Source organism: Columba livia, chromosome Z (assembly GCF_036013475.1).
Source record: "Columba livia isolate bColLiv1 breed racing homer chromosome Z, bColLiv1.pat.W.v2, whole genome shotgun sequence".
Taxonomy (NCBI): Eukaryota; Metazoa; Chordata; class Aves; order Columbiformes; family Columbidae; genus Columba; species Columba livia.
Window position 1 is genome coordinate 67818411 of NC_088642.1, and position 22268 is coordinate 67840678.

Here is a 22268-nt window from a genome sequence, read left to right on the forward strand (position 1 = left end):
ATTTTTTTTTAATCATCTAGAGAAGATGGCAGTTGTTAAACTTCATCAGAGTGTGTCATTTGACACCAAGTCAAACTGTCAGAGAATATTTTTTTTAGCAGATGTTTCATGGAAACTTTTATTCCTGAGAGTAGGGTTTATTTACCAGGGTCAAGTAAAGGCCCACGGACTCACAACCGTGCCATAACTGCATTCAGCCTCGGGTCATTCTTGATGAGTTCAGTCTTAAGGCTGCCCTAAGCATTTTTGGTTTTTGCACTGTTGTTAGTCATTGTCACCTGCATTTAGCATTCCAGACTGGATCCATGTCATGTTTCAAAACAGGATGACATGGATCTGTCTTCTGAACAAGTTTGTGTTTCAGTGGTTTGCAGGGGATATGATTTGTTTCACTGGTAAGGTCTTGGCAATTTTTCCAGATTCAAACTGTCTTTCCCCTACATTCACATGAATATTTGCCTACGCAGAATCGCAACCCTGGACTTCAGTAGGGCCAACTTTGGCCTTTTCAAACAATTGCTAGGGGAAATCCCATCGGAAAGGGTAAAGGGGCCCAAGATAGGTGGTTAGTGTTCAGGGATTGTTTCTACCAGGCACAAGATCAGAGCATCTTGACACGAAGGAAGTCAAGGAAGGGAGCCAGGAGACCTGCGTGGTTAAACAGGGAACTGCTGGGTAAGCTCAGGTGGAAGAGGAGAGTTTACAGATCACAGAAGGAGGGGCTGGCCACTTGGGAAGCATATAAGGCTGTTGTCAGGGGATGTAGGGAGGCAACTAGGAAAGCTAAGGCCTTGTTAGAATTAAAGCTGGCACAAGGGGTCAAGGACAACAGAAAGAGCTTTTTCAAATACATGGCAGATAAAACTAACACCAGAGGCAATGTAGGCCCACTGATGAATGAGGTGGGTGCCCTGGTGACAGAAGATACAGAGAAGGCAGAGTTACTAAATGCCTTCTTTGTCTCTGTCTACTCTGCTGGAGGCAGTTCCGAGGAGCCCCGTACCCCTGAGGCCACAGAGGAAGGCAGGACAATGGAGGAGTTTGCCTTGGTTGATGAGGTTAGGGAGCAGTTAGGCAACCTGGACATCCATAAATCCATGGGTCCAGATGGGATGCACCCACGGGTGCAGAGGGAGCTGTGGTACACATTCCTGTGTAACCTCATCTAGGTGTTCCTGCTCCAGCAGGGGGATTGGACTAGATGATCTTTCGAGGTCCCTTCCAATCCCCAACATTCTGTGATTCTGTGAGATCTAATTGAAGATGTCCCTGCTCATTGCAGGGGGTTGGACTAGGTGGCCTTTAAAAGCTCTTTCCAACCCAAACCATTCTATGTGTAAAAAACAAAAACCAAACAAAAAAAGACTACAAACCAAACTAACCAAACAGAGTTTTTAAAATGGCCAAAAACCGTACCCTCAAAACACCCAACACCCAAGAAAAAACAAAATAACAGTGAAAACCTCTTTGGCTGTGAAATGTGAAGTTTTATTTTCTCTTGTTAGGCTGGAATTAAAGCTGTGTTACAAGTTTTTATCCCTTAGATTTGCCATAAAAATGTGTGTGTGTTTTCTATGTAACTGTTACTTCAAAACTAAATGGCAGTGAGAGTATATTAAAAGTGGTTTTAGTGAAGTTAGGCATTTCCTGTGCTTGTTTTTCCTTGTTGTTGTGTTGGTACATTGCTGTAACGGTTTGTAAACATTTCTGCTTCAAGAGGGGTCAATAGGCTGCTCATGAAACTTTCTTGTGTGCTTTTTGCTTTAAGCCAGGTTGTCTAAAATGGAAAAATGCTGGTTTAGGTCATCAGCTTCTCCTGAAGCTTTCTGTGCTAAAAATAAAACTCGTCTGTGTAGCTCAGAGGGTGGGTACTGTTGCTGTCATGGTGGATGGGAAGGTTGTGGTGCTTGCAGGTGTCTCTCCTCAGACAAGCAGGTGCTGCCCTTGCCTGTTGACTTGAGTCTCTTCCTCTGGTTGCCAGATTCAGCCATGTGCAGGTGGTTATTTGGGCCTCATGAACTGTAAAAAGGAGAGAGGAAAAAAGGATACCCAGGTTAGCTTAAGTCCATCTAACCCCCCTTCAGATTATCTATTCTGTATTAGACACTTCATACTTTGTATACACAAAAGCAGCATCTCTTTTTTTTCTGCAGCTGAAGGACTTCTGTACTGGAACACAACCTCTTTTCTGTTTACTTTCTCTCCCTCCCTTTGTTCCCTGCCCACAAAGCAACGGGAAGCTCCAACAAAGTGCGAGACAAAGACCATCAAGGTTTGGTCACGACTTCACTTGCCTTGGAATAATAAATCCCCCAATCTTATTCAGCCATCAGAAATGTCTGATGGATTTTTGTGTGACTGCCTCAGAGAATTAGCTTTTAAGGAATGCTGTTACAAATGTGTCATAGACATTTTAACAAATGGGAAAGAGCTTGGCAAGCTGGGAAGGAGAATTTGATGTGGTTGGATTGAGTGGGAGTTCTGGAGACTATAGGGGAATAAGTCAGAATCCAAATTTGGAAAATCATTTCTTGATAGTAGTTGCAGGTGTTGGAGATTTTATATCAGCATGGGTTAAAATATTCTGCATGGATGCTTGTTGAACTTCTACTGCTTCTCCCAGCAGACTGTCATAGAAGACGGGATGAAATGCAGTGTTTGTGAATAAGCTGATTGTTGTATTATTGTTATATCTAATCCTCAAATTACTGTATATTTGGCATGCATCAACCAAGGGACTTTTTACATGCTTAATGTTTTCCACGCTCTTGTATTATATATTATAAAAACAAGTTTGGAAGAGCTCTTTCTTCTCTCTCCCCCATTTATTTGTCCATGATAAAGAGGCTTTGCTGGTGTGAGGGCTTCTTCACAGGGTGTCTTAACAATGGTTGAACCTCAAGCTGATCTTTTTAGCAGGCCGTGTTGTGATAGGACAAGGGGTAATCATTTTAGGATAAAAGAAGGTATATTCAGGCTAGACAAGAGGAAGGAATGTTTTACTATAAGGGTGGTGAAACACTGGCCCAGGTTGTCCAGAGAAGTGGTAGATGCCCCATCCCTGGAGACATTCCAGGCCAGGCTGGATGGGGCTCTGAGCAACCTGATCTAGTTGAAGATGGCCCTGCTCATTGCAGGGGGGTTGGACTGGATGACCTTTCAAAGTACCTTTCAGCCCACATTATTCTATGATTCTATGATTTTTACCTGGGCACTTGCTGGATAGCACTGACCACTTTCACTGAGAAGGTCCATCTCTAGTTCTTCAACACTTGACTCATGCCTGCATTGTTTCAGCAAGGCAGTTGCTTGGAGTGTAGCAGCCACATGGCATAAATTAGAAGCCAAATGAGGTGTGAAATTGTTTGCTGGTAGTCTTGGCACTGCACTGAAGTTTACTTCTTTTTGTCCCCAAAGTGGTATTCCCTTTAACCCTGAGGTTGAAGGGACGGGCTAGCAGCACCCAGCTCATAAACTCGAGAGAACTAATTATGCTCTGTTGAAACTTGATGCACACTGCCTGGTAACCTGTGAACTCCCAAGTGAGCCCCATAGCTGTATCAATTACTCTTCAGGTTCAGAAGTGGTATGGGATGTCACTGTGTTTGTTTCTTTAAATTCTTAATCTTCATCTTGATAAAAGGAGGTGGACATTGATTTCCTCTGTAGCAATAAAAGTGAGTGACTGTCTTTTGCATATCTTTTTCTCTTTCCAGTACAAAAATTGCTTGTCCAAGCAACTCTTAATTGCGGTGGAAAGCTCTTAGAAGTTTTATTTTCTAGTAGAAGTATCATATATTCCTGATTTGAAATGGTATGGAATTCACTGTACAGTTCCCATCACAAAGGGTCCTTGAGAGCTTGTAGATAAGGTCTAATGGCCTGTCACAGAGATCTGCAGGATGGATAAAAAAAATTCTGGATATGGTGAGGTTGCATATGTAAGTGTGCATTATTCCCTTGCATTAGGCACAGTTAAAATTTTGATAACTAAGTATTTGGTTTTCCCATCTCTCCTGTCCTGTGATATGTTGAGACATCATGTCACTTTATATTCTTATCTGATTTCAGAAAGTCCATATGGAACCTGTACTTAAAGTTGCATTTTAACACAAACTGATGTATTAAGTGCTCAGAAGATTTGGGCACAACTGAAAAAGAATTGACAGTCGTTGTCCCTAAAAGGAAAAAGTAGAAATAGAGTGCATTCAAGTGCATGCAATAAATTAAAGTTGCAGAAATCTTTTGCTGCTAAAGCAGAGAGGTTTCAAGTAAATAAAAGGGATCTTTTTGATTACTGAGTAATAAGTAAGTACTTGAAAATATGTCAATAATGGGAAAAGTTGGATCACAAAGCTGGTTGCTTCTGAGAGGGTGTGGTCTAGGTGCTTAATTAACAGAATAATAATGAGATGTATTCAGATGTGATCACCATATTTACCTCTCTAGAGCAAAGGCTTTGATGTCAGAGTGAACCTTAGGAACATTAGATAAGGAAGTACATTTACACTGGAAACCTCAGAACCCATACAAGATATTCTTGTTCTTTTATTTTGTATCAGCGACGGTTTGTTTTTTGGTTTTGTGTTGACAGTCTTTGTGAAAGTTCCCGTGTGACTAACCCTGTGCGCACTTCATGAAGATGGTTGCTTCCAGGCTGGTTGTACTTATCCTTAAAACACCACAGTGGTTTTGTATGGAAAACTGGTGACCTGAAGTTAAATTCCTTTTGCTCAGCCGTTGGAGGCTGTTGTGAGAATGCTTGTGTCCTCATTTCTGTCTACCCTTTCCTGCTTAGAAACTGATCAGCCCACGCTACTGCAGGTCCTGCAGCCCTGCTTGTCCAGACTCTCCGGTGTGTTTTACAAAGTCCTGCGAGTCTCTCTGATGTGATGGGGAAGGAGATGCACGAGCAACATAATAATTAGACACAGGCCTAGGAAAAGTTTTTAGTAGGCTGTTCTTTTTTAAGACTGCTCAAGACAGCAGCTGTCACTCTGGCATTTGGTATATCTGTATTTCTGTCATTCATCTTTGAGCCTGGAAGTCTTTGGCTCAGCATTACTGCTAAAAGATTCTTTCAGCCTAAGCTGGTAGAAAAGTGACTGCAGCTGGGTGAATAACAGGCCTTGCTGGAGCTGTATTTTTCCCTGCTGAGGTCTCCAGAAGGCTGCAGATCAGTAAGACTTGACCTGACCTGACTCTGTCCGTGAACCAGAGGGTTTGGGTTGCTGGGCTGCTCTATACATAGTGATTCCACCTGAGTGGAAGAGCATTATCTGAGGTTGACCACATGCTCGATACTCTGTAGCATTTCAGGATGAGGAACAATTTTAAAACAATTTTGTTTAAAAAAATTCTGCCTTCTCTTTTTCCTCCAAAGTTTGGGTGTTGAGAGCAGTTTGTTGCTGTTCTCTCTGTGTGATGCGGAATGGATGTGCACTTGCACAGGTTGCACTGGAGGGTTTAGAATCTATGTTTTAGGTTTCTGTTTGGTCAGATTTTATTGTAGGCTGATATGAACTTTTCCAGAAATGTGCTACATTCTGTAATGCTTTGGATTTCTTAACAGATGGCAGGAAACAAAATAGGAACTAGGAGTACCTTGCCCATGAGTGCAAAGTCATTCTGGAGCTTATGCAGGAGTGTTACCACTATACTTTCTGTTGATGGGCTTCTGATCAATACTGTAAGGGCACTTAGATGTCATTCAGTGCTATTACTAGCAGAAATTTTCAGTATTTTTCTGCGGAAATTGATTTTAGTGGTTTCCATAAAGTAATTTAAGTAGTTGTATGGAAAAGTGCTTTTAAACTCTCATCAATTATTAACTTTTTGTAGGCCATGTTATGTGTCTGTACTTTGCTGTACTTTTAGAGGTAGATATAAATTAAAGAATAATATGTAACATTTGATATTCTGGTGTGCTACGTCACTGGCTTTCACAGTCTGAGTTTTGATTTTTTTTTAACTGTATTGGGTGGTTGGGACTTGTTCAGCAGAAAAAGAAATGTAGGGAGCTCTGGGAGAAACAAGATACAATTGGTGAGTTCATTATGTTGTACTTGCTGTTTTACCTTTTCTCTTTTTTCATCTTATTCCCATCCCATTTCCCACCAGGCTCTGTGGTGCGTTTATACCTGTCACTGCTAAAGCAAGTTAGAAAGATCTGTTGTAATAAACAAAGTTTCTTTGGCTTGTTCCAGAAAGGAAGAAGCTGAAGGAGTACTTTTTCTTTTTTTTTTTTTTTCCTTCCTCCCTCGCCCTCCAATAATTTCAATCAGCAAACTGTTCCCTTCTTTTTGGCAGTGACTTGAGACTTAACAGTATTGTCACTGGGATCTGAGCGATTGCAAAATTTAGACTTGGTCTCCTCCTCTTGAGTCTTCTATATAAGTACAGTCAGACCCTGAGTAAGTTAGACTGCTACCAAAGTCTTTCTCACAGTATTTCCCAAAAGAAACACTCTTTTCTACAAAACTCTACTTTCATCCTTCGATCTATGGAGTGTCATTTTCTTCTTTGTCATGCCTTTCTCTGCCAGTAGTGAAAACCCTGCATTTCTGCGCCAGGTATGAGATAAAGCAGAAGGAGTCATGGCCAGGGAAGGAAAAGCTCTCTGGTTCACATCTGGCTGCTGAGGGGATCGGGTGCTCGTGCGGGGTGTCCAGAGCAGGTTGTTCACCACTCCAGAGCTGAAGAATGTCTGCTCTGCTGTGCCTGGGGCTCTGGCAGTTCTGGGACAGGCAGATGGCAGGCAGAAGGTGACACTCGAAACCTGGAAACAGGTTGGGATGTGCAGAAAAAAACCCACCGGGGCTTTGCAGTACTCCTTGCAATTGTCGTGTCTGGCTGGGACCATGCACGCGTAGGTGTTCTCGTTGTCACTTTCTCCACTTGAACCCATAGCGTAGGATGAATTTGGGGCAAGTGACCTTCTCCCACCAAGCCTGATTGGACTTTTCTTTTTGTAGCAGTTAAAGTGAGAAAACAGCTCTCACACTTCCAGAATAGCTGAGCTAATAACTGCTATGTGAACTATACAGTGAACTTTGTGTTTCCCAACCCTGGGAAAGAAATGGAACGACTTATCCTTGGTGCCATCTCAAGGCATATCAAGGATAAGAGGATCATTAGGGACAGTCAACATGGCTTCACCAAGGGGAAGTCGTGCTTTACCAACCTCATAGCCTTTTATGAGAACATAACGAGGTGGATGGATGATGGCAGAGCAGTGGATGTGGTCTACCTTGACTTCAGTAAAGCATTTGACACAGTCTCCCACAGCATTCTCACAGCTAAACTGAGGAAGTGTGGTCTGGACGGTCGGGTAGTGAGGTGGACTGCAAACTGGCTGAAGGAAAGAAGCCAGAGAGTTGTGGTCAATGGGGCAGAGTCCGGCTGAAGGCCTGTACCTAGTGGAGTGCCTCAAGGGTGGGTGCTGGGGCCAGTACTGTTCAATATATTCATCAATGACTTGGATGAGGGACTAGAGTGTACTATCAGCAAGTTTGCTGATGACACCAAGCTGGGAGGAGTGGCTGACACGCCAGAAGGCTGTGCTGCCATCCAGAGAGACCTGGACAGGCTGGAGAGTTGGGTGGGGAAAAATTTAATGAAATATAACAAGGGCAAGTGTAGAGTCCTGCATCTGGGCAGGAACAACCCCAGTTTCCAGTATAAGTTGGGGAATGATCCATTAGAGAGCAGTGTAGGGGAAAGGGACCTGGGGGTCCTGGTGGACAGCAGGATGACCATGAGCCAGCACCGGGCCCTTGTGGCCAAGAGGGCCAATGGCATCCTGGGGTGTATTAGAAGGGGGTGGTTAGTAGGTCAAGAGAGGTCCTCCTTCCTCTCTACTCTGCCCTGGTGAGGCCACACCTGGAATATTGTGTCCAGTTCTGGGCTTCTCAGTTGCAGAAGGACAGGGAACTGCTGGAGAGGGTCCAGCGTAGGGCAACCAAGATGATTAAGAGAGTGGAGCATCACCCTCATGAGGAAAGACTGACGGAGCTGGGTCTCTTTAGTTTGGAGGAGACTGAGGGGTGACCTTATTAACGTTTATAAATATGTAAACCATGAGTGTCAGGAGGATGGAGCCAGGCTCTTCTCGGTGACAAACAATGGTAGGATAAGGGGTAATGGGTTTAAACTGGAACATAAGAGGTTCCACTTAAACTTGAGAAGAAACTTCTCAGTGAGGGTGACAGAGCACTGGAACAGGCTGCCCAGGGAGGTTGTGGAGTCTCCTTCTCTGGAGACGTTCAAAACCCGCCTGGACACCTTCCTGTGTAACCTCATCTGGGTGTTCCTGCTCCAGCAGGGGGATTGGACTGGATGATCTTTCGAGGTCCCTTCCAATCCCAAACATACTGTGATACTGTGATACTGTGAAAAGTGGGCATGGATTCTGAACCTTGAACTTAATCTGAGATAGTTGGATTAAAGTTCCCCAGGCTCTCCGGGACCTTTTTCTCCCAAGGATGTGTATTATTTTTATAAACATGCATTATGTGACTAGAGTATTCTGATTATAAAAAAAAAAAAAAATGTAAGCCAACCATGACTTTGTGTCAGTTGGAGCTGGAGGGCTACAGAGAGTGAAATTCCTGTTCGGATTGATGAGACTGGGAGACAGGCCCCAAAGCATGGTTTGCTTGTATTTTTAAATCCCAAATTTGTACTGAAGTTCAAATTTGAAGCTTTTGGAAGCAAGCAAGTTTTGTACTGTATGATGTTGGAGGTACCGATATGAAATGCTTATGGTAGTTAGGCTGTCTGCCCAGTGTGGTGGGGGAGCCTGAGGTCTGTCCAGGCTGTTTCCAGGTCAGCCAGGGACCAAGGATTCCTCCAGACAACATGGTCTGCTGGGGCAACCAGCTGGTGATCTGCCTGACTGATCAACTGCCGTGCCCAATCTTGTTCACGTCTGATAATGTGGGCATATTTTCTATATCTCTTCTTCCTTCTATACCTCCCAGGGATTAATTCAAGGGAGGACTGGAGGAACCATATGCTTTGCAGTTTGGGGGTTAGTGATTTTTTGTGATTAAACTTCCAGAAATGTTCCTTTCTCCTTGCCTTATATCTGGCAAAACTTCATCTGGCTTATAGCACAGCACATGCTCGAAGTACGGGATTGTTCAGTGTAACTGTCCACACGCTTCCAGAAGCAGAAACACTGGTGGGAATTAGACCTTTATAACTGGAAGTGACTTTCTGGGTCACCAAATTCTTGCCAGGAAAACCCTAATATAAAAGGAGAAAAACTCAAATCCTGCTCAATAACTTCAGAGGATTGTTTAGTAGTACAACTGGGAGGAAAATAAGCTATCTGTGACTGTATCTTAAATCATTGTTCCAGCTCTTTACTGGGGATGATTAATTTCATTTCACACCTAAATAACAGTTTGTCAGCCTTTGCTAGAAATATATTTTATTTTGTCATGCAAGAACCAGGAGATAAATCTGATATGTTTGTCATATCAAGAAAGGCATGTGAGATGCGTAATACTAAATACCTAAGTTACAGCAAACTTTTATGGAAGTAATTTGATTCTAGAATTTTAAAGACGCAGTTATGCTTCTTCTTTTGATGTTAACGTCAGTTTAACAAAAGTGTGCGTCTTGTAGGAAGAGTGGTTTCTGGAACAACGATAAAGCTCAAGTATGTTTCTTATTCTTCACTTTTCATCTGTTATTCTTTTGGTACTGTCACTGCCAGTCTTCATTATAAATCACCAAACAAGGAAAAAACTCTTACCTTTTTAGGATAAGTGGGTAGTATACTTGCTAAATACACTTGCTAAAACTGTTGTTACAGCTATTGAGGAGAGAATATTTGTTCTCAGGCTTAGTTAGGTTTATGTTGTATATATTGTCCCGTCTTGCATGATTAAGCAGTTTCAGTGAATTGTAACTGGCACTTTGAAAGTTGTGGCTAATGATGTGGCTAATGTCTTATGCATTCTTCATTGGCAGGTTCCAGTTGCACACTGTTTTGGGCCCCCAGGACATTACAAAAGAAAGTTTTGCACTGTGTGCAGAAAGTCACTAGAGTCACCTGCCTTTCGATGTGAAGGTAAAAAAACCCTACTTGTATTCATGGTTCCAAATCCTCCCCTTTTCTACAAAAGAATGGAATATAACTTGTCTGTGTTACTGGTCTCAGATATCTGTTGCTTATAATAGCCATGAGGTGCGTTCAATGGAAGATATTTCACAATATTATTTGAAAATATTATTTGTCAAAATAGTACTGCTCTGGGTGTTCAGACATGAATTCTCTGAAAAAACGGTTATTAGAGAAATCACTCAAACACCAGAACTGTTATCTGAAATATATGTTGGCATGAGTAGGTGACTGATTTTGATGTGGGGCTACTCCTTAATTCTTCCTTGTTTCTCCCTGTCTTGAATGTCTAGTAGTTGTTGCTCAATTGATATTATGAGGTTGAATAGAATTTAGTATTTTAAAGGAATATCACCTGTGAACTGCTTAAAAAAAAGATCCTGCTGATAGAAGAACCAATTCTGTAGGCATTTGAGATGCTTTCAAAATTGCTGTTATGCTGAAGATAATGTCTTATTTAATATGGTCACCTCTGTGTATGTGTAGGGGAAACATTTCTTCTTGATCAAGGCATTTAGACTTACAGTGGTGCAGTGGTTTTGTTTCTGCGTTTGTCTGGTGAATTGCATAGCAAATCTAAACTAATGTTCTTCTGACTAGTGGGAATATTATCACTTAATATAGTTACCATGTCAGTTGGATGATTTGGAGGAATGGTCAAAGAGCTGCAGATACCACGGAGTCTTTTCTGATGATCTGTCTTTAAGTCCCAGAACTTGTGTGGTGTGAGATAATCAGAGAATTTGAAAATAAAATTTTCACTAGCTGTGTCCTCGTAACCCTTGAAAATAACTTTGGTTTAGTGATCTATTTTTGTTAAAGCTTTCTAAATTTTGCTCTCATATTCTTACTCTTTTAGTTCTACTGTATTAGCATTGTACCCATTTTAAGGAAATATTTATTTTTTTCAGACATTTCCATTTAAGTGTTCTTAAACAAGAAATGTGTGAAATTGCATGTTATATTTAGGTATTACAAGTGCCTGGACGTTTTTTTTTCTGGTTTAGTGAAGGTTCTGAATTTCATTCCTTGCACGGATTAAACAGTTTTCTTGCGTTGTGTGGTGTGACTTGTTTGCTGTCTGTTTTCAATACCAGTAAGTCTGCAATTTGTTTCTCTGATACTTTTCCAAACTGCAGCTTAAAAAGGGCAGTTGAGGTTCATAAAATGCACAAGATTCTTCCTTGGCTCTTCAAAAATACTTCCAGAATTTGTTTTAGAAGTCAGCTTTTTTAAGCTGTAGAGCTTTTAAATCCAGATGGAGATGTTGAATTTTCTTATTTTTTTTTTTCTTCCTTACTTCTAATTACTTCACCTAATAGTACAAGTCTACTGGTGGTTATGATGTTCTCATCTGATATTGGAATTTAAAGAACTTTTCCTGGAATCTTTACCGTCTTTACCATAATTAAGATTGAAAAGAAGGTTGGGATGAAGTTAGTTTCCTTTTCTAAGCAAATGATTGACATAATTGATATACTATTAAAATAATTTAAATAACTTGGTTTGGACTCTGTGTCCTCTTATAATAATCTTATAATAAAATACATTTTATTGACATTTTTGGACACACACTAAACACTGTGGATGTGTGATGGGGCCTCTGTTCTCAGAAATGAGCATGCATGTATATAAACTCCTAGTGAGATAAGTACGTACACTTAATTAGCAAAAATGATAATATTTGACCTCCACATTCTGCTGACAATTAGTAAGTGCTTTGGATAGCTATTTTTGCTGTAGAATTCCAACAGCTGAACCTGGACACAGGATGGTGGGAGTTGCTCTCCCTTTTCTTTCCAAGAAGGGGGCCTGGAAAGAAAAAAAAAAGAAGAAAGGGAGTAACCTAAACATTTTTTCAGTGTTTGGTCGCTTATGAAAGTTTCTTAATAAGCATCAACCAGGAGCAGCAGATTTTACTGGGGAGGGAGGCAGTTAATCTTTTAAATGTTATTCTGCCAAGTTTATGCACCTGAAATTAACCACCTTGGCTTTTGGCAATTAGGAATTCACAGCACTTTCGTGACTAGCTTGAACAGAGATCTGTCATTCTGAGTTAAAGAAGTGTGTAGATTATGGAAGGGCTGATAAAGATGGAAGTTCTTTTTGTAGGCTCTCTGATTTGACTTTAAATACTAAAAACTTTCTGATCAGCGGGGTAACTATCTTAACCGTTAAGTTCTGTGACACTCCCGCCCTTGACATGCACACGTTTTCATAACAATTCTGCGTTGAGGTTGGTTTTAGAAGCAGCAGATGTGAATTAAACTGGGGAAAAGCTCTGTATTCTTACAAGATGTAGCAAAGGGCAGTGTGTGACCCTGTTAGCAAAATTAACAATAAAAACCCTAGTGCTTTTGTTAATTCTCTGAAGCCATAATTTGGTTTACAGAAACTTTTACCATTAGCGAGGGTATGGCTCGATGTATCTAGTTTGAGTTGGCAAAACTAAAATATTCCTGCCATGTCTGTGGAGAAATAAGAGCAGAGGAGGGACAACGTCAAACCTCATGTAAAAATTATTGAGCTCAGGGGAGACACACAACATGGGAGCTTGTACTGAGAGCTTCTGGTTCATTTAGCCCTGGTTAAGGAGGCTTCGCTTTGCTGTGGTAGCAGATCATGGTCTTCTGGGGGGTTAGAATACGACAGAGTTAGTGCTGATCGCCTTTCTAGAGCCAGAGAGTGATTTCAAAATAAGGTATTATTCTCTATGTAATTTAATATTGTTTTCAAGGTACTTTCCAATAATGTGGCTAATGTGCAGTTGCCACCTCCCAACCTTCAGGTCTTCAGATTTCAGTGGAGTGCTTGGAGCATTAACCTGCGTGAGCCAAACAGAAAAAAAGAAAAAGAAGAATTTGACGCTTGCTTCTTACTTTCATTTATTTGACAGAAAATCGGATGCCTTCCCAGGGTACTTGTATACACACATCTTTAAAAAGCAGCTAGAAGAGGATCTTTTTCCTACATCTCTGCCTACGAGGTCCACAGAGAACTCTCCTAACTCTTGCCATAATGAAGCTAGGCATTCAGATCTTTTAGTTGTTTGTTTGGGTTTTTTTAAAATGACTGATCCTTTGCAGTGTAACATTTTAGCTGTTGTGTTTGATGGTGATTGGTTGGTTTGTTTTTAGCGTCTCTTTTCTTTCACATCTGATACTTCAAGTCAGCTTTTAGTAATGAAGATACTTTATCCAAAACCAAACTTGACCAAACTTTATAGGCTTCACTAAAACTTCTTCCAGTTACAGTATCTAACAGCTATTTTCAAAGACAGCGTTAAGCTTGCTTAAGAGAGTGCGCTGAAAAGTTTATTACTTTGCCGACAATGAAATGGTGATTTACCATACGCAGACACAACATGGAGAAATCTCTGAGATTAACATACCAGTTTATTCTGGTCATGTTTAAAATCAAACCCCTTGACATCTGACGATGAAAAGGGTTTATTTCTGATTAAAACACGCTTGCAGTCTCCCTTAAAATGATGTCTTCCAGTCGTTTTGCATGTTCTGATGTCAATTCGTGTTGCGCCCCTTCCCAAACCCCAGCGAGCCCGTGTGTGCAGCGCGGGTCAGCGGCTGGTCCCAGTGAGCCAGATGGGGCCCCGGCAGTGACCCCGCCTGCCTGGGGACCCCAACCGCCTCATCTCGTTTGTCCCTCTGCTGACGGGGTGGAGAGACAGGCTGTCCAGCAGAAAGGCGTCTGGAAAAGGGTTTGTAAAGGGGATGGAGTGTTGTTCCAGGAGGACCATTACTTTACAGACTTGGTGATGTTTGGATGCAGGAGAACTTTGTTAATGCTTTTAACATTTGACTTGTTTTGGATTCAATTAAATCAAAGTAGACTTCAGTCATAATTGCACTGGAGTAGGCAGGGGTTCATGTGGAACTGTGAGACAAAGCCGTAATAAGCCAAACAGTTGATACAAATTTAACTTCCTGTATTGGAGCAAATATGGCAAGTGCTTGTGAGCAAAATTAGCTCAGCCTTTCCTTGTATTTGCTGTATCAGTGTAACACAGAGGAAATGGAGCAGCACACAGGACAATGCTGGTAAACTTCTTTTATTGCCTATCTTTGCTAATCAGAGAAGAGCATGGAGAACAGAAAGTATGGTGCCGAAAGGTAGTGGAGGAGTATTGGAGGGGTGAAGGGAGAGGGGGAGGGAGGAGCTGCAAAAAATGGGGTTATCCAGCTTTAAAAAGTTTTCTTGTTTTCATGCTTTTAGTTTGTGAGCTACACGTGCACACAGACTGTATCCCGTTTGCTTGCAGTGACTGCCGGCAGTGCCATCAGGATGGGCACCAGGACCAGGTAAGTGCGGATGCCTCTGCAGCAGAAAATGGTCTCGTGTTTTTGGTGTAAAAGCATGGGCTGGACGAGGGGGAAGAGTTCTGGCCTTTTCTTTTGCATGCTGCCAATTATCAAAGCAGTTTTGTTGCTTATGGACAGGCAAAGGCGTTGTGGAAGCTGACATGGAACTCTGTTTTCTTCCTATATGTTGAGCTGTGGGCTGCATTGCATCCCTGGCAAACATTATCAGGTTCCTCAGGCTTCCTGCAGTCTGTCTGAGGCAAGACTGCCAGCTTCACACTGTAAAACACATGCATAATACTGGATTTTATAATTTTTTTTGTAGAATATTGTTTTTGGTGGACCATGAAGAAAAAGCACTATGTGATAATTTTTTTGAAAGTTTGTTAAACTTCTTTCACTGAAATGTTAAATTGTTCAGGTTCATATTCATAGTAAGAAAATACTAATGCCCTAGTCTGTGTTGCTGTTTCCTCAGAGCTGTTTGAATTGCTGATTCTCAAATAGGTTGAAGATGCTTCTGTATCTGTTTTGTGTAACACCAAGTCTTGATCTGTTCCCCAGGACACTTACCACCACCACTGGAGGGAGGGAAACCTTTCTTCGAATGCTCGTTGTGAAGTTTGCAAAAAAACCTGTGGCTCTTCTGAGGTGCTGTCTGGCATGAGATGTGAATGGTGTGGCATCCTGGTATGTTGTGCTGTTGCATATATTTGTGGGAACCATATATATATATGTGTATACCTACTTACTTAAACACTTTGTATAAATATACTTTGTGCACTTTATAAATGTACTTTATATATGCTTTATAAATACAATTAATTTATACATTTGTTTATATAAATATGTATGTATTTATGAGATAGATGGAAAATCTGATTTTTTAAATCCTCCCCTGTTAGTCATTAAAGTGAGCAATTCTCAAAGTTACAGTTGAACTTTGTATAAATCCAGTTGCATTAAAATTTAACAGGGATTAATCACTTTAGATTTATGTTTAGAAGTCCGCCATTACTTTTTTTGTGTGAAATCAGAATTTCTTTCAAATCACATGAATTCTGCAAGGTCAAAGACTTAGCATTCTAATATGCTTATTCTTCTTTTGGTGTAGAATAGATCTTAACCTGTGTGGCTGGTTGGGTTTTTTTAAGATGTTGATGTTGGTTTCTGTGTTTTTCCATTCACATGATTTGTGCCTAATTCCTGTGCAACATGATGTTTCCCTTCAATAATCATCATGACAGCCACAGCTTTGCACATACACATGTTCTGCTGTGTAGATAACAATTGATGCACCCACTTAATGCTACATCTTATTTAAATATGAAAGTGCAAAGTAAGCACCAGATGGGATAGGAACTGAGAAGTATATGTTACAAATCATTCATTTGCCACTTAATGCAAGATGAGGTACTCTCTGTAATAATTATTCAGTATTTTGGGTATGATTTGAATTCTTTTTTTGTTAATATTATGGGGGCTATATTTTTAATCTGAGGCGGAAGGGGCTGTTTTTGAGCAGAGTCTAACAAATGTAACTTGCTGTATGGCCACACATACAAAGGTTTGCTTGTTCAATAATGGCAGATGATCTCGCACCAGTATGAAGGCAGAAACTAGCCAGTCATATTTTGCAATAAAACTTCAAACAGTGTGATCTTTGAATCTGCAAGTGAGAACAGCTATTTAAGAGGATATTGCTATTTTCAAGCTGTTCCATATAACGTGCCTACCTTCCCACCTCCCCCAGTAGATATCTGTATGGAAGATCCAGAGTTGGAGGACAAAACTTTAAACTTTTCCACATAGCTGTATAAAAACCCTTAGTTTTTAATAGGCCGGGTTTGTAGTACTCAGAGTTTCTTCCCAATATGAACGACCATTTTGGGTTGTATAAAAACTGAATGGAGCAAATGGAAATCTAGAGTGACAAATGGGTCACTCATTAAATGAAGTGATTTACAGAAAGTCTATATATGTCCTAGCCTGCGTTTTCCAGTTCCAGTGCATTTTTTGTTATAAACATTTTATTTTCCTTTGTGTCTCACAAAGTCCTTAATTGATACTTCTATTTATAGGCTCATGCTGCTTGCTATGTAATCGTCACACCAGAATGTACTTTTGGAAGACTAAGGAATATGATTCTTCCTCCAAGCTGTGTGCAATTATTTTCTCGCAACTTCAGCAAACTGCATTGTTTTCGAATATCAGAAAATTTGCAAACAGAATCAGGTAAAAACTTCAAAGTCAAATGCAACTAACTGATGAGCATGTTTAGCCTAGTGTTGTGTTTCACTGAAGCATATGATTGCCGATTTTCACTGGCTTTAGTGGCAGTACTTTAACTTCTTGCTATTTCTGGGGCAGGGTAGAGATTTTTATATGCACACTGTGAGCAGAAAGTTCAAAGTTTTGTGTAGTGGTGCAGGGCAATTTGAAAACTGTTCTTTAAACAGTAAGCATGCAGAAAGTGCGAAGCTAAAATGAAAAAATTTGCTTAGCAGATTAGTGTTACCACTGCTACAAACACTTGCTGATACACATGTTGGTTTTTATTTGTCATATCATGCATACAGATATTTTTATTTGCCTCTTTGATTAAGCCTCTGCCCTTTTCAGATTTCCCTGCTGAAAGAGAATCATGTGTTTAGCAGGGTAATGTTCTGCTGCCATCTAGAGTGCATGTTTGTTTAACAGCTCTTTAGGAACAAGAGGATTTTTTTTAAGCTGCTGAACTATTTTCTAACTTACATTTTGATTATTATGTTCTTGTGAAGCTGTTATTTTGGTGCTTGGCAACAAGAAAGCAAATAAAAGGTAGGCAAAATGTAGGTTGTAGAGGTTAAAAATTTGCAACTGCACTTCCCTCAACCTGACAGGTTGTTCTTGAGCTTTCTGCTTTGACCAGGTAGGTTGGTTTTTGGTGGTGCTGTTTGGTCACTAGCAGGAGACACACATTCTCTTGTTCAGAAGCTGTAACAGGAGTCCTGCTACTGCATAAACTGCATGACCTGAAGTCTAAATAACCTGTGTACACCAAAGTGACTTAGAAAAATGTGAAGGGGAGAGGAGCAGTTATGTTACTTTTGTTGGTGGGCAAGTTTTTTTTTTTAGTGAGTTATTTTTCTTTTTAATGAATTTGGTTGTTGGTGGGGGAAGGTGAAGTACAGCACATACTTGAAAGTCGTGGAGCATTTAATCATCCAACATAAGAAATACCAGAAATGAACAATCTGGATGAGCCTGGTTTTGCTGAAAGACTCATTACGAACCTTAATCCAGGTGTATTGTTAGGTATTTTACAAGTGTCCCAAAGGCTTAACAGAAGATGAGGTTGTATTATTATTAACAGAAGTTAATCACAAACCTTTAAAATACCCTCTTCAGATGTGACTTTTCTGGTGTTTACTGAGTGTCTTTTAAACAGTGTTGTGTTTTTTTAATATGTCAGACTTAAACTTTTTCTGGTTTTAGTTTCTAAATCACCTCTAAATTGAGCACAGAGCACCTTGAGTGGAAGAATCCAATGTTGTACCTGTGCCTTCTAGTCTCTTCCTTCATTGTTTTTTATGATGGAGGGGAAGGTTTTCCATTTCAGAGCTTAGGCTACACGCTAAGTGTACGAATTTGTGTTATGCACACAAGTTTTTTAAGTAATAATATTTTTGCATTCCCTTATTTAAAATGAATGTCTTGTACTTTGAATTGAGAGAATGCAGTGCAGATGAGTCTTTATCTGGTGGGTAGAAACAAACGCACAGGGAAGGGGAAATACTCAGTAACTTAATTTGGACCATTTCCAGTGCTTTAATGTGATGTGAAAAATATATAAGAAACCACATTCAGAAAGCCAGAATGTGCTTTTGTAGTGCTCAGCTTGCCTATACCTAGATAAAATATGGCGAAGCTCTGAAAAATCTCTTTTCTAACACCAGATCTCTTTTCTGGTGGCCTGTGAGAATTCCTGCTCCCTGTCGCGTGGTGGGCAACGTCCTCCCGTGTTGGGGGGTGCTGACCCCCAGGGGAGCAGGGGCTGAGCCGTGGGGTTGCTCCCCTTTCCTCCTGCCGCTGTTTCCAGGTGTACCTCGGGACCTGACAGCTGCCCCAGCACTTGGCATCTTTTCTTCATGGTCAATGGGCCACAGTTGTGGCTCAGCGCAAGGCATCGACAATAGTATTTGTGGTGTGGTACCTGCCTTGCGCTGTGCTGTACATAAAGTGTTTTGTTCTGTTTTTCTTTAGCCAGTGATGGCACGTGACACCTGTTTTAGCAGCCAGGTCCCTGATGTTAAGGTACAAGTCTGGTGCCTCTATGCATGGCTACTGGTTAATCCTACTGAGTCTTGCTTTAAGACCTGTTGCTGGAGTTTTGCTGCTCTCAGTTGTCTGCTGGTGATCAGCTGTCTGCAGGTTCCTGCCAAAGGCACCGAATACCGTTGCTAAACAGGTCTTTCCCCTGGCCCGGATTCTGCCTTAAACTAATTCTCACATCACCCAGCATCCAGGGAGCTCAGCGTTCTCGCCTGGTTTTCCTTCTTGTTACCCATGTTCACAGAACACACCTGCATTTTCTTTCAAAAACGCACTAGCTCTTGGTATGTGCTGAAAGCTACCAAAGACATGTCACAGGTGCAGCAGCTCCCTGGCGCTCTTCAGGATGTGCTGGGAGCTCCTCTGATCACGGAGCAGCTCAGGGCAGCTGCCCTGGGAGTTTTCGCTGCTTTTCCAGGGGGAAGCATAGGCTCTGGTTGGTAGATCTTGTTCAGGACTGTGTGTCCATTAGGGTTATTTCCAGAGAACAAGGAGCATTTCAGCTTTGTTGGAAGATAATTAGCACCTCTGTCCTCACTTCTGTGGAATGTGTTGTGCAGGCATCTAAACTTAGAAAAAAGGAAGGGTTGGGAGCAATCAGGAATTCTTTCATTTCTTGTTGTTGTGTTTACTTATTACTCTTTTAATTTGGTTTTGTCTGAAGTGAAATTCAAGAAGGCATTCAGCTTCCATTTATTTCAGGGTGTTTCAAGACCATGTTGTCTAGATTCCTCTCCAGTTTGAAACTTGAGCTGTTCATCTGACAATTATAACAAGGGAGATATTTCAACCCTCCTTTTATATTTTGGAACACTCGGCTCAGAAACATTAGTGTTGGTCTTTCTTGTAGTCAGTTGAAGCATTACCTGAATATTCAGCCATTTACCTGGTCTCCAGTTTAGGACTCCTGCTGATTACCCTTCTTGACATGCCGTAATTCTGATTCTTGGAAGGTCTTCCTGTGTTAGGATTCTGACTTCCCCAGTAACTTTCTTGCTCTGAAAAATCTGTCTTAACTGATTTTATTTTCTTTTTCTCTCTTGTTTTGTACTTTGATTTCCTGCTTTCTCCCCCAGCTGCAAGGCATAGTTTTTATAAAGGTGTTGCCTGGTTTGTATCTTTTGGGAGCTTTGCCTGCATCCCAATCAATACTGACTGGGAGTTTCAATGGGTAGGAGTATGAAAGCCGTTACATGGTCAGCACACTGGGTTGGCTTACATTGCACGCTGCTGCTGCCCTTAGACATGAAAAATCTGTCGCGTTTGGATTTGCACCAGTCTTCCTGTACGGACCTGCGAGTCAGGAATGAGAATGCAGCCAGGATGTTGTCTTCACAGAAGCAAACATAACTGTTAGTAGCTGTTATTGTAATCTTTTCTGAGTATTTGGTGTGTGATTTTGCAGGCTGTTCTATTATCTGACTTGTAAGCTCCTAGCTTTTACTGGTAGCAATGAGCTGCTGTTGAAGTCCTCTTCTGGAGCACAGTAATTTCTTTGTCTTTGAGTGTCAGCAAATCTACTTTTCACTTATGGAAATTATTTATATAATACCCACGCTTCTAACTGGAAAGCTGTTATTGCAATTCCTGGACTAATCTGGTGATTTAAAACAGTGGAAACCATATATACTTTGGTTATAGGCAAACATCACAGCTTAAACAAAGGATGAAACACAGTAGTTGCAATATTAAAGCTAATAGTAGAAGGACTTTCAGGTATGCTGCCTTCACTGCAGTTACATGACAATGCAAGCTGGGGTTTTTCATAGTGCTGGTTTTATAATACCGATTATTATCACAAAATAGGCCAAAGAAGAAAGAGTACTTTTCTGACTGCATTCTTTTGTGTTAGCTTCCTTGATGGAAACCATCCCTGAATGACAGCCACTTTTTTTTTTTTTCCTAGTTCAAATTAATAAGAGTCCTTCCTTAAAATGTTTCTGTTTTCACAGATGAAGATGATGATGTTGATGGGTCAACACAGGGATCAGCAAAAGATGTCCAAATTTCAACAGATTCAAGTAAGCAGAATTTTAGTAAGTGGTGAATAATCACCCATTCCAGTCTTTATTTTTATAATCTTGCTTTGCCTTATGAAAAAAATATTAAGTGGCTATTTTACTAATGCTAGGTATCAATTTGAGGCACGAAGTGTTGGTCCAACACATATGTTGATGATATGACAAATATCTGCTCTCTGTTTTCCACTGATAGATTGGCATAAGTGACAATCCGTTCATTATCCTGTCAAACAGATAATTCCTCTCAGCTTGGTAATCAAAAAAGAAAGCAAGGTACTAACAATCTGTAGATAAGCAAACAATTTAAAAGGCAAACAGCAAGTCTTTTCAAAGACTTTTTCTTTTAAGATGGCTGGATCCAAATCTTACTGAAGACACTACGTGGTGGTTTTTTTTTTTCAGCTTGGGCATGTTGTAGTAGAAGTATATTTATTCCTATGCATCAGGATTGAGATAAGGGTCATTACTTCTTACATGGTTAGAATTCTTATGCTTGTGGAGTTTTCTGGGGCTGCTATTAGCCAAAGTCTTACTTTTCAGGAGATGAAACCAACCACAATTTAAGGGCATCTCATCACTTATATCCATATTAGTACTTGCTACCATGGTGCTTGCTGCATGGATTGTTGTAAAAAATGAAATTTCTGATCAATAAATATTTTTTCTTTTTTTTTCAATAGACTATAGGTCTTACAAAATTAGTAGGTTAATTGTGCAAATGCTGTTTGGATTTTTTAAAAAATTCTGCTCTGTAAATAATTAACTCAGTTATGGAAGTGATTTCAAGCATGCTTTTGTTTCCCTTCTTAAAATGTGAATCTGGTGTCTCTTGATGACTGTGAGTTGTGATCCACCACCACGCTGCCTCGTTATGGGATCAGGCTCTGACTACCTGCAGTTCTATCTAAAAAAACTTTCACTTTTTCCAGTGTTTTAAGTGACATACGTGGTTGTGTGTCTGGACTTCCTTACTTCACCAGCTATGGCTATTTCCCTTACCTATGACTGTCAAAGAGCAAATTATATATCCAGATACTTCAGCTGGATTGGTTGATTGTACTGGTACGGAACAGTTCAGCTTTAGACAGCCTTCCCCAAAGAACAAAAAAAGTTATTGAATTTTGGGGCAGGATACAAACTTTCATATGTCCTTTGTTCGTACACAGTGTGTGTCTATGGACTGGAGGAAGCAGCAGTAGATGGTACGTGTTCAAGGCTCACGTGCAGAATTGTCACTTGTGTTTTAAATAGAACAGTGGCATTAAAACAAATTGCTTCCCCATAATGCGTTTTTGCAAAACAGAAGTCAGTGTAGAGCCCAGTTACTTTGCTATGATTTAGAAAGCTCAGTAGGTAGGAAGTGATTCTAATGTCTTCTAAAAAGAAAGTATTCACCAAAAAAAAACAGTTTGAAAGTTTTAGTTTAATGATATTAGGGATTAGGGGTCTCCAAATCTGGTAACCCAGTAGAGCTGAAGCTGC

At 40.7% G+C, this 22268-nt stretch overlaps 1 protein-coding gene across 2 annotated transcripts in view; it reads left to right on the forward strand.

The window, feature by feature from the left end:
* DGKQ (diacylglycerol kinase theta) overlaps positions 1-22268 on the forward strand; it is a 103308-nt gene that overhangs the window by 31239 nt on the left and 49801 nt on the right. For both annotated transcript variants that reach the window (XR_010469014.1, XM_065046266.1), the window contains exons 3-7: positions 9982-10081; positions 14366-14451; positions 15016-15141; positions 16533-16686; positions 20718-20786. Coding sequence is in view for 1 of the 2 variants with exons in the window: in XM_065046266.1 (XP_064902338.1) it covers positions 9982-10081; positions 14366-14451; positions 15016-15141; positions 16533-16686; positions 20718-20786 (535 nt within the window). In the remaining variant the exon portion in view is untranslated. The remainder of the gene's footprint in view (positions 1-9981; positions 10082-14365; positions 14452-15015; positions 15142-16532; positions 16687-20717; positions 20787-22268) is intronic.